Raw genomic sequence first — 12,462 nt, 5'->3', positions numbered from 1 at the left:
GCTCCCAAAATATGTTGATATTGAAAATATGTTGTTTCTGGTGCGTCTTTTTGTGCCAAGGGTATTTAATTGTACCAATTGCAAACAACTTGGTCACACTGCCGAGTTTTGTGACAACAAACCACGTTGTGGTAAATGTTCTGAAAGGCATCGGGTGGAGTTCTGCCAGCAACAGGCAACAAAGTGTGCTTATTGTGGTTTGAATCCTCCCCATGGTTTGCAGGAATGCCCGGTGTACAAAAAGCGCACCCAAAAAGTGAAGCGCTCGTTGGTACAGCGCTCCAAGCAGTCGTATGCGGAAATGGTTAAGTCGCAAGACACATCCGCCACAGCCACTGCATCGACTGCTATTTCAGCCACCGTTCGTGTAAGTGATTATTATGATTCCATATCCATCGATGAATTGGACTCTGACGCAGCCGATATGGATGATCCTGCGGAGGTACACGTGCCCGAAAAGAGGAAGCAACCGTCGCAAGAGAACAAAAATCATCCATAAAAGCTTGGCAAAATCTGAAGGTAATGGGGGTTTATTTAAAATCCCGAAGCAACCTGTCCCTACTGCTTCTTTTGATCCTAGTTGCAGTAAGGCATTCCCGCCATTGCCAAAATCCGATGTTTCGAAGAAACATCCGGCTAGGAGAATCAACGAAAGAAAAAAGTAATTCGCACTTCTAGTAAAAAGTATTCCGTCCAAGCGAGGATTGATCTCTTTTAAGGACCTTGTGGACCGTTTTTTGAATTTATTCAATATTCCGAATTCATTGAGGCCTATCATTGACCTTTTTATACCAACAGTGGAAAGTTATCTGAAGCAATTGACTGTTTCATGGCCCCTTCTTGCAGGAATTGTATCTTTCGATGGATAATACGGCTAATACCCAAGATACAATCACTGTGCTGCAGTGGAACTGTCATAGTCTGAAAAACAAATTAGACGTGTTCAAGTTTTTGATTCGCAATTCCGATTGCGATATATTTGCACTCTGTGAAACATGGCTTTCTTCTGAAGATGAAATCAACTTCCACGATTTTAATATTATTCGCCAAGATCGGAATGATCATTATGGTGGCGTTCTTTTGGGGATCAAAAAATGCTACTCCTTCTACAGAATTCCCATTCCGACAGTTCCCGGCTTAGAAATCGTCGCATGCCAAGTAAATGTGAAGAATAAAGATCTTTGCATTGCTTCAGTGTACATTCCTCCAAATGCCTCTATTAATCGTCGACATTTTTGGAGCGCAGTCTCCCTCCTATCATCTCCAGTAATGATATTGGGTGATATGAACGCACATGGTATTGGATGGGGCGAAACGTATGACGATTATAGAGCGCCTATTTTCTATGATTTGTGTGACGATTTCAATTTGAATATTTTGAACATTGGTGAAGTAACTCGAATAGGACCAAATGGTCAACAAAGCCGTATTGATCTGTCTTTATGTTCAAATTCACTATCATTAGATTGCACGTGGAAGGTAATTCAAGATCCCCATGGTAGTGACCATACCATATGCCGATAGCCACCACAATTAAGAGTGGCTATCAACAATCTGAGCCAGTTAATGTTCCTTTCGATCTCACGAAGAACATTGACTGGCAAAAATTTGCATCGTCGGTAAAAATTGGTATTGACTCAACTGATACTCTTCCACCTTTGGATGAATATCGATTCCTTATTGAGTTGATTCAAAAAAGTGCACTAGAAGCTCAGAAACGACGCGTTCCAAGTACATCTGTCATCAGAAGACCAGCCACTCCTGGATGGGATGATGAATGTACTAAGTTGTATTCTGAGAAATCTGATGCCTTCAAGGCCTTCCGTAAACACGGAAGGTCAGAGCTTTTGAAGAGTATTTGAGGCTCGAAAGAAAACTCAAAAATCTTCTCAAGGCAAAAAACGTAGCTACTGGCGACGTTTTGTCGAGGGACTATCACGAGAAACCTCAATGACAACACTTTGGAAAACGGCTCGCAACATGCGGAACCGCATTTCCAACAATGAGAGTGAAGAATACTCCAATCGATGGAAATTCGACTTCGCAAAAAGGTCTGCCCAGATTCCGTAACAGCAGTAACGCTCTTTCGAGCATCAGCCCCTGATCCCGGCCCTTTGGGTGGAACATTCACAATGCTGGAACTTTCTATGTCTCTTCTCTCATCGAATAACTCTGCTCCGGGATGCGATAACATCAAATTCAATCTTCTTAAAACCTCCCAGATATCGCAAAAAGACGATTACTTGACCTGTACAACTGTTTCATGGAGTACAACATTGTGCCACCTGAATGGCGACAGGTCAAAGTAATAGCTATTCAAAAGCCTGGGAAACCAGCGTCTAATCACAATTCATACCGACCGATTGCTATGCTATCATGCATGAGAAAATTATTGGAGAAAATGATCCTTTCAAGAGTCGACCATTGGGTCGAAGAAAATGCATTGCTTTCAAATACTCAGTATGGATTTCGAAAAGGGAAAGGAACAAACGATTGTCTAGCGTTGCTTTCTTCAGATATACAACTGGCCTTTGCGCACAAGGAGCAATTGGCTTCAGTATTCTTGGATATTAAGGGCGCTTTTGATTCAGTTTCCATAGAAGTACTGTCAGGCAATCTGCACAGTAGTGGATTACCCGTTATTTTGAACAATTTCTTGTATAATTTGTTGTCAGAAAAACAAATGAACTTCACACTCGGCACTCTGACAACTTCCAGAAATAGCTACTTGGGCCTTCCCCAAGGATCATGTTTAAGTCCCTTGCTTTATAATTTATATGTTAAAGATATTGACAATTGTTTGGAAGGACAATGCACGCTCAGACAACTTGCAGATGATGCCGTGGTCTCTCTAAGAGGTCCATGTGCAGCTGTCTTGCAAGGACCATTGCAAAGTACCCTAGATAATCTGACTGTTTGGGCCAGACATTTAGGGATCGAGTTTTCACCGCAAAAAACTCAGTTGGTTGTGTTTACTAAGAAGCGGTATCCTGCTCAACTGAAACTCAAGCTGTTGAATGATGACATCAACCAATCTTTATCTTCTAAATACCTTGGGGTCGTGTTTGATTCCAAATGTACCTGGAAACTCCACATTGAGTATTTGATACAAAAATGCCGGAAAAGCATCAATTTTCTACGTTCTATCTCCGGAACCTGGTGGGGTGCTCACCCGGAAGACCTCATCAAACTCTATAGAACGACTATTCTCTCTGTTTTAGAGTATGGCTCTTTCTGCTTCCTCTCAGCAGCTGATTGCCACCTGATCAAATTGGAACGAATTCAGTATCGTTGTTTGCGTATTGCCCTTGGTTGCATGCATTCAACGCATAACATGAGCCTGGAGGTGCTTGCTGGAGTCACTCCTTTAAAGCACCGTTACTGGGAGCTCTCACTTAGAATACTCATCAAATGTGGAACAAGTAACACACTTGTTCTAGATAACTTCGATAATATGCTTGAACTAACTTGTCGTTCAAGATTCCTGAGAGTTTATCTCAACTACATATCGTCAGATCTTTGTCTTCCGTGTTATAATCCCCCTCGAGTTCACTTCACCAACGACAGTTCCTCAATTGTATACGATCTGTCCATGAAACATGCTATTCAAGGAATACCAGATCATCTTCGACAAATATCTATTCCCTCCCTTTTTTCAGAAAAATATGAACATGTCAATTGCAACAACAGATATTTCACTGATGGTTTTCGCATTAACGGATCCACTAGCTTCGGTGTCTTCAATGTAAATTCAACCACCTTCCGGAAACTTCAGGAACCGTGTTCGGTTTATGTTGCTGAGCTGGCAGCAATTAACTTCGCTTTGGGGATAATTTCCAATCAGCCCGTAGACCATTATTTCATCTTCTCGGATAGTCTTAGTTCTATCGAGGCACTCCGGTCGATGAAACCTGTTAAGCACGCATCTTACTTTCTTACAAACATAAGAGAGCAGATGCGTGTTTTGGTCGAAAGATCATTCAAGATTACCTTTGTTTGGGTCCCATCTCACTGCTCAATCTACGGCAATGAGAAGGCAGACTCGCTGGCAAAGGTGGGCGCACAGGAAGGTGAAGTTTATGATAGACAATACTCGAGCAACGAGTTTTTCCCATTAGTCCGTCAGAGTACTCTTCAAAGTTGGCAAAGAAATTGGACACACAACGAACTTGGACGGTGGCTATTTTCCATAGTTCCAAAAGTTTCTGGGCGAGCGTGGTTCAGAGGTGAGGACTTAAGTCGAGGCTTCATTCGCACGATGTCGAGGCTTATGTCCAATCACTATTCACTAAACGCACATCTGTACAGAATAAACCTTGTCGATAGCAACTTATGTAGGTGCGGAGCCGATTATGATGACATCGATCACGTAGTTTGGTCCTGCTCGGAAAATGACGCCTCCAGAGAGCAATTATTGGATACCCTTGTGGCCCGAGGTAAACAACCCTTCAGGGAAGTTCGCGGTGTTTTGGGAGATCGTGATGTTGTCTATATGCAGGCCATTTATAGTTTTCTTTGTGCTTCTGACATAAAAATCTAACATTTTGTTTTTTTTCTTTAAAGTTTTTTTTTGTTCTGTCTCTGCCTTTTTGTTCCGTAGAGCTCTATAGCTCTTGCCATCCGGAAGATGCTCCCAGTCGAACCATTCCTCGAGCACGACGACACGCCACATCTTCACTGACGCCAAATGCCCGGATGCGAAGGTGAAATTTCCTGATCCCAAATCATAAGCCCCTTCCATCCTTAAACATTGTAAACTAACCTCGAGTCACCACGAGTACGCTGGCTTCTACCCCCCTCTTACTAACCGTATAATAAAATGATATTGATTGTATATATCACAAAGAACAATGGCTCCGTAAAGTGTTATACACGCCTGAGCCTACCAAATAAACGAAATTGGAAAAAAAAGAGTCGTCAGGGTATATTTCGCGGGTCGTTATATTTTGTCGAATATTTGGTAGTTTTTTAAACAGTTAATTGTCAGTCTTTCGCTAATCGGGTCATTTTGCAACGCTGTTGCGACGTTTTGGATGTTGTTGACTGTTCGGGCTTGTTCGAAGTACGGGCAGGTGTTGAAAATGTGGCTGATGCTGAGGCGAACATGACAGGTGTCGCACCTTCGATGTAAGTCACCGGAGTCCAGGTTGTGCGTAAAGTTAGTGTGACCTGTTCGCATACGGGAGAGCACCACCTGTTCCCGGCGGTTGGAGAGATCGTCGCCCGGAAGAATGGCACAGGTTTCGCTCTTCACCAGGCGGCACAGGTTCCGCTCTCTTTTCCAGTCTCGCGCCCATGCTGCAGCGGCTTGCTGTTTGGCCCAAAGTTTTGCGTCGGCGGCAGGGACGGTGCGGCAGAGATACCGGCTGGTACGTCCGATATTTGCCATGGTGTCTGCTTCTTCGTTGCCTGGGGTCCCGGAATGGCCGGGCACCCACATCAGTGTGATCCCATCATCCACAGCCTCTTGGATGGCTTGGACGAAAGGATGCCGATTGGTGTCAGATTGCAGCGCCGACACTGGCCGAGTCAGTTAGTTGAAGGAGGCTGATGATCCGTCGTTTGCTGCAATGCCTACACCTACTTTGCCAGTGGCCTTTGAGCCGTCGGTGTACCGGATGGTGGATGTCGGGTACCTAACGGCGATGCGCTGTTTGAACAGGCGCTGCGCCAACACTTTATTCGGTGCTCTATGCAGCTTCGCCTTCAAGGATAGATCGATGTTTGACTTCTTGCTGCTCCAGCTTCTCGGCCCGAGACGGTGAAGTCCAGCAATGAGGCTGCTCAATTGTTTCTTGACAGGAACGGTTGGCTAGTTCCAGCAGGTAGCAGGGACTGTTGGAGGCCCTGTATTTTTTCAGATAACCGATGGTCTTTGTACTGAGTGCCGAAAAAACTTTGAAGCGGAAGGGCATCACACCTGCCTCGGTGCATGCAATGTCCGCTAGGGTGGACGATTCTTATGGCATGGCCGTCAGTCAACCGTCTGTTTGGACCAAACATTTGTCAGCGAGATTGGGCGGTATCCTTTGGCTTCATTTGCTGGACCTTAGTTCTTGGGAATTGGTGTCACCAGACTCGTTTTCCTTTCGGGGGTAGGTTACCGTTTGTCCATTCCTTATTGATGGCCTCCAGAAGGGCCACTTTACCGCTAGGGGGAAGGTTCCTGTACATGGGGTATCCCAAGTTATCGGGGCCCGCCGACTTACCGTCACCCCTTTTCAAAGCGAATTCAAACTCGATCATAGAAAATGGTTGGTTGTCTGAACCGGAAACCGGGAACCGGAGACGCCAGGATATCCGATGCTGGGTTAGGGTGCTTCCGCCGGAAGAGTTCCGGGTATTCCGAATGAGAGGACTTCTGGTAGAAGTGATCTGCCAGGGCGTCCGCAATGATGATTGGGTCACGCTGCATTGTTCCACCCACGATTTTTTTTATGCATTCCCGCAGCGTTTGCATGCACTCGTTTCTTGCTGTTTGGTGTTTGGCTCGGATTTCTTCCAGCTGGGGACTATCGATGGGAAGGCGCTTCTTCGCTCTTTTCAACGCCCGTAGTGTTTTCCGTCGGCTCTTGACTGCTTTCTTTGCTGTTTCGTTCCACCAGTGAACGGACTTTCGCCCCGGGTTGGAGCCGGTCTGTGGGATTGATTTCAGTGCGACACGGTAGATGGCATCAGATAATTCGATGACGGTGTTCGGCAGGTTGGTCTCCATCTCACGATAGATATTTTGCTGGTAGCTGTTCTAGTCAGCCTGGTCGAATATCCAGCGTGGTCGACGGGTGATGTTCGTTGGAGTACTGTCAAGCGCCACGAGGATCGGCGCGTGATCGCTTCCTCTCGGGTCCCGTCAGTTGACCAGAGGAGCCTACTCGCAACTGAGCTCGAGGCTAGCGAAATATCAATGTGCGACTCCACAAGGCCTCGGCGAAGTGGGAGTGCCATCGTTCATAACGATCAGGTCGGCTTCGGTTGCCGCGTTGAACACGTTGTGTCCTCTGATGTTGTAAATACCATAATCCATAATCCACTCGAAGATCCTGGTTGGTAAATTATATCTCGTATACCAGGCACTTACGTAATTACAGTACAACAGACGGCGATCCTAACTTGTGCTGTTTTGTAAAATTTTGTACTTGCCATTCTGCTGTGTTGAGAGCCATAGATAAAACTTGCCGTATTTTACTTTTTAGCACTATGGCGCTCATTCCGAATGGTTTGTATGTTGAATGGCAACGCTATTGATTGAGTTTATATGTTTTTAACGAATTACTGTTAGTGCATCCATATGTCTGTTCGCTTCGGGACCAGCTATGGCAGCTAATGCACGAAAACGGATTTCCGGATAAACTGATACGGTTGATCAAGGCGACGATGGATCGGGTGATGTGCGTAGCTCGAGTTTCAGGGGCATTCTCGAGTCCCTTCGAAACGCGTAGAGGGTTACGGCAAGGCAATGATCTTTCGTGTCTGCTATTCAACATCGCTTTGGAGGGAGTAATACGAAGGGCAGGGATTGACACGAGTGGTACGATTTTCACGAAGTCCGTCCAGTTATTTGGTTTCGCCGACGACATTGATATCATGGCACGTAACTTTGAGAGGATGGAGGAAGCCTACATCAGACTGAGAAGCAAAGCTAAACGGATTGGACTAGTCATCAACACGTCGAAGACGAAGTACATGATGGGAAGAGGCTCATGAGAGGTCAATGTAAGCCACTCACCACGAGTTTCTATCGGTGGTGACGAAATCGAGGTGGTTGAAGAATTCGTGTACTTGGGCTCACTGGTGACCGCCGATAACGATACCAGCAGAGAAATTAGGAGGCGCATTTGCTGCCGTACCAAACTGACTATCTACAAAACGCTTATAAGATCGGTAGTTCTCTACGGACACGAGACCTGGACGATGCTCGTGGAGGAGGAGGGAGTTTTTGAAAGGAAAGTGTTGCGTACCATCTATAGTGGGGTGCAGATGGCGGACGGTACGTGGAGGAGCCGAATGAATCACGAGTTGCATCAGCTGTTGGGAGATCCATCCATCGTTCACACCGCGAAAATCGGAAGACTGCGGTGTGCCGGGCACGTAGCCAGAATGTCGGACAGTAATCCTGTGAAAATGGTTCTCGACAACGATCCGACGGGAACAAGAAGGCGAGGTGCACAGCGGGCAAGTATGGATCGATCAGGTGGAGGACGATTTGCGGACCCTCCACAGACTGCGTGGTTGGCGAAGTGCAGCCATGGACCAAGCTGAATGGAGAAGACTTTTATGTGCAGCACGGGCCACTTTAGTCTGATAATAAATAAAAATGTCTGTTCACTATGCAGAGGGATCGCTCAGGTCTATATATTTGTGTTTCTGTTGAAGTTGTTGAAGTTTCGGAAGAAAGGTCAACACACGGTCCTCCTTATGCACTTGGCTGCATTTGCTACACACTCTGGATGGATGGTTGCACTTCTTACCGGTATATCCGAACTCTCAGCAGAGGAAGCATAACATCGAAAACATATAATAATTTCGGATTCAGCATAGTATTCAGCCAAAATTGTGTGTGGGGGTACCAGTATTCCAGCAATCGTCAGGATGATTGTGGATGTATTTTCCAAGCTTCCCTCACGCCTACGACGTTGTCTATAACACCGGGGGCGAGCTGCTCCCGGAGGTAATGGCATCGATTGTGACGACGCACTTCTACTTAATTAGCTGAGAGTATTTAAACACCTTGATGGTGGTTTAATCGATTAGTTTTTGCATTACATATAGCTTGTCAAACTGGGGCTTGCTCCAGTCTTCAGAACGTAACACATGCCACGATTCTTCTCGAAGACCCGGTCGATGCTAGTTCCCAGGTACTTCTCAACGAAAGTCTTAAGAAGAAAAGGATCCTGTGGCATTGAGTCATTAGCAGCCTTCATCCTGATGTACTGCAGAAATCATGCGATACCATCTGGGTCCATATACGCTGGTAGGTAAGAGAATCGTTAGATCACTATGTTTTGCATTGCCCACAACCAAAAAACTACATTTTCACCTATCTCCGACCTCGCTCACAAAACTCTGGGCAAAAATTACTCATTGAGATACAGCACTTTTCCGTTCTAAATTTTTCAATAAAGTAACAAACACTTGACTTAACCCAGCTTACGCCGAATAAAAAGCTAATCACACTTTTGAGAAAAATAAATTCTACACGCGAGCCCCATACGGTTTACTGAGTAGCATTAGCCAGTCGAGTGATGTCGCACGGCTGGTTTAAACAATGACGTGGAAGTATGAAGAAGCAACGGACCAAAAGCACTCGTTCGACGATGCTTTCAAACTGATTCCGGAGGATCCCACTTACCTTCTGTAGAGACTTCTCCAACTGATCCATTTGTTCTTTCCGCTTCTTCAGCTGCTTGTCGAACTCGACCAGGTTCTTTTCCTTTTCTTCCAGTTCCTTTCGCTTGTTCTCGATAACCTTCCGCTGGTCTTCGAATGTCTTGCGTTCACTCTCCAGCAATCGTGTAGCGTCTTCGATTTGTTTCATTTGTGCTTCTAGCTGCTTTCGATCCTGTTCCGAGATGCTCGCACTTTGGGCTGCCTTCTGATTCGCTGTTTGCGTCGCTTGCTGCAGCTGCTGCTGCAACTGCTGTATCTGCTGTTGCATCTGCTGGAGTTGTTGTTGTTGCTGTTGTGCTTTCTTCGCGGCTTCTTGAGCTTCCATCTAAAAGTATTGTAATCGTATCGAATATTGAACAATACTTCTGATTCAATTGTAAGCATACCTGACTTTTTTCCAGTTCTTGTACCAACAGTTCGAGTTGATTTTGGAATTGATCCCGCTGCGTTACCGCCGTTTTAAGTTCCTCTTGAACCTTTTCCATTTCTTTTGGATTGATTTGTGGTTGCTGCGGTTGAGGTGCTGGTTGCTGTTGTTGCTGCTGTTGTTGTTGTGTCATTTGTTTCTGCATGTTGGTCATTTGAAGTAGTTGCTGTTTCAGCTGCTGTTCCATCACCTTGAATAATGATAAGAATTCATGAATTTAGAAAGACGCCAACATTATAATCTTATTTAAATCAAAACTCACCTGCATTCTCTTCTGCAGTTCGATGGCTGCCTTTTCTGCCTGGTCCGCACGATTCTTCTCCTGCTCGACTACCTTTCGCCATTGTTCGAGTTCGCTGTCTCCTCTTGCTCCTGTTTCCTGTAACATTTGTTTTAACCGGGCAATCTCTTTCTTGTAGTTTTGGATTTCTTGGGAATTGGGTTGTGCCTGAGCGTGAGCACCCTGGGGTGAGTTTTTCAGTCGTCTATTTTCTTCGCATTGCCTTTGAAGTTCAAGCTCAGCAGCATTGAGTTCTTGCTGGAAGCTCATCAGCATGTCTTGACTCTTTTCAAGCTGCATTACCAGTTGATCTCTCTCGGCCATTAATTGTTTGTTATCGGCTTCCATTTTCATAACGTTATGTTCTATATGGTTACTTGCGTGCTGTTGATGATGTTTCTCGTATATCTTGGTAGATTGTCGAAGTGTTTCTTTCTCAGCCTCAGACTTTTCCAGTCTCTCAAGTACACGTGTAAGCTCAGCAGACATACGTTCAAATTCGATCCTGGTAGCTTCATATGCCTCTTGTTGTTTTGATAAATGCAGTTGTGCTTTTTCAAGCTCTTTGGCCAAACGTCCCGCTTCCATTTCAGTGGAATCTCGACTTTGTAAAGCTTTTTCTAACCGATCGCGCAGCCTGTCGATTTCATTTTTGTCGCTCATACCCACCGAAGCAGCAGCAAGAGCTCCTGGGCTAACAGCTGAACCAGGGTTTTGGCGTAATCGTTCCATTTCTTTGATAAGTTTTTCGTGCTTATCACGAATCTTCTCATACTCGATATGTGCTCGTTCAGCATCCATGCGTTGTTTGTCTTGATTTGAGATAAGCTTTTGAACCTCTTGACGAGCCAGTTCCAGCTGGAGTGTGGCTTCATGGAGCTTGAGTTCCATCGTTTGGAATTCGTTTTCGCGCGCTTCGAATTTTGTTTTGTACTTTTCTAGCGACTCCTCTTCGTACTGGGACTTGCTTCTGAAGTTTTCCAACTCCATCATAGTTTTCTCGAATTTCTCCCGTAAGCGATCGTTCTCTTCTTTCAAACGGCGTGACTCCCTGGAGAATGATTCATTTTCTTGCAAGCGCCGTAATTCAGCAGCAGTTTTTTCGTACCTCTCTCTCATCTTTTCGATTTCTAAACTGTACCGAGCTGCCTCTTCTTGAGCAGCATCAAGCGAGGCGGTTTGTTTGGTATAGCTATTGTGGGCTCGATCGATTTCGTAAGTGAGTCGTTCCATTTCAGCTTGTAGGTTTTCTTTCTCAGCTTGCGCACGTCGGAGGTCAGCTTGCGTTTTATCGAGACGTTCTCGAATAAGATCAACATCCTCCTTTGCTTTATCTTCCAACTCTTTAGAGCGGCCAAGTTGCATTGCTGCTCGGTCGCAAGCCTCTTGCAGTCTAGTAGTTTCCTCTTGCAGTTTCCTGAGATCCTCTTTTGCTTTAGCGGCTGACAAAGCAGATCTTTCCGCTTCGACTTCAAGACGATTGCGGTCAGCCTCAGCTGTATCGCACCGTGACTGCAGTCGGTAGATTTCGTTCTGTGATCGGTCGTATTTCTCCAACATCTTTTCAAACTCTTTGTTTGAATTGTCTTTCTCGTCTATAAGCTTTTGACTGGCATACAAGGCTTTATCAAGCTTTTCTTTGAGAATATCGATTTCCGTGACTGCATCATCTCGCTCCATTTGGAGTTTCTGGTGTACTTGATGTGCCTTCTCCCAGCGTTCTTTAACCACTTCCAGCTCTGTTTGAATGGCATCTCGTTCCCGTTGGTATTTAAGTGCAGAACTTTGCGCAGATTCGGCCTTTTCTTTGATTTTCTCCAGCTCGTCGCATAGTACATCTCGTTCTTTCTGTAAGCGACCCATGGATGCTTGAAGCTTCTCTGATTTGTCTCGATATCGTTCCAAGTCCATCTGGATGGCTTCTCGTTCCTTTTGTACTCTGGAGGATTGACCGAGTTGTTTGTCAAGCTGAGATTGGATGTTCTCAAATTCGTAGTTGATCTTCTCCTTCTCTAATTGAAGCTAAAATATTAAGGAATAATTGAAAACATTGAATTCATACAAAACAGACCAGGTAGATTACCCTCCTAATTTCGGCGATACTCTTATCGAGTTTTTCCTGTAAGTGGTCAACTTCATTCTGTGCCTTATCAAGAGCATTTTGTATTTTCTCTTGTTGAAGCTGTGACTTGCCAAGCGTAGCCTGCGATCTTTCTAACTCCTCGCGAATCTTGTCGAGCTCACCGTAAGCCTAGAATAATGTTAGGATTTAGACTGTGGTTTGTAGAATTACTTTTGTTTTCAAATTTTGAATATCTTTAGCGAAAGGTTCATATGGTTTCGAGTTGTTACTAAGTGAAATGAAAAA

At 45.1% G+C, this 12,462-nt stretch overlaps 1 protein-coding gene across 5 annotated transcripts in view; it reads right to left on the bottom strand.

Moving 5' to 3' along the window:
• LOC134211868 (trichohyalin) overlaps positions 1 to 12,462 on the bottom strand; it is a 122,508-nt gene that overhangs the window by 10,581 nt on the left and 99,465 nt on the right. For all 5 annotated transcript variants that reach the window (XM_062689220.1, XM_062689221.1, XM_062689222.1 and 2 more), the window contains 4 exons: positions 12,178 to 12,345; positions 10,077 to 12,116; positions 9,774 to 10,004; positions 9,350 to 9,712 (listed from right to left, as the gene is read on the bottom strand). In XM_062689220.1, coding sequence (XP_062545204.1) covers positions 9,350 to 9,712; positions 9,774 to 10,004; positions 10,077 to 12,116; positions 12,178 to 12,345 — 2,802 coding nt within the window. The remainder of the gene's footprint in view (positions 1 to 9,349; positions 9,713 to 9,773; positions 10,005 to 10,076; positions 12,117 to 12,177; positions 12,346 to 12,462) is intronic.

Source organism: Armigeres subalbatus, chromosome 2 (genome assembly GCF_024139115.2).
Source record: "Armigeres subalbatus isolate Guangzhou_Male chromosome 2, GZ_Asu_2, whole genome shotgun sequence".
NCBI classification, from domain to species: domain Eukaryota; kingdom Metazoa; phylum Arthropoda; class Insecta; order Diptera; family Culicidae; genus Armigeres; species Armigeres subalbatus.
This window is presented reverse-complemented; position numbering and strand designations above follow the sequence as displayed.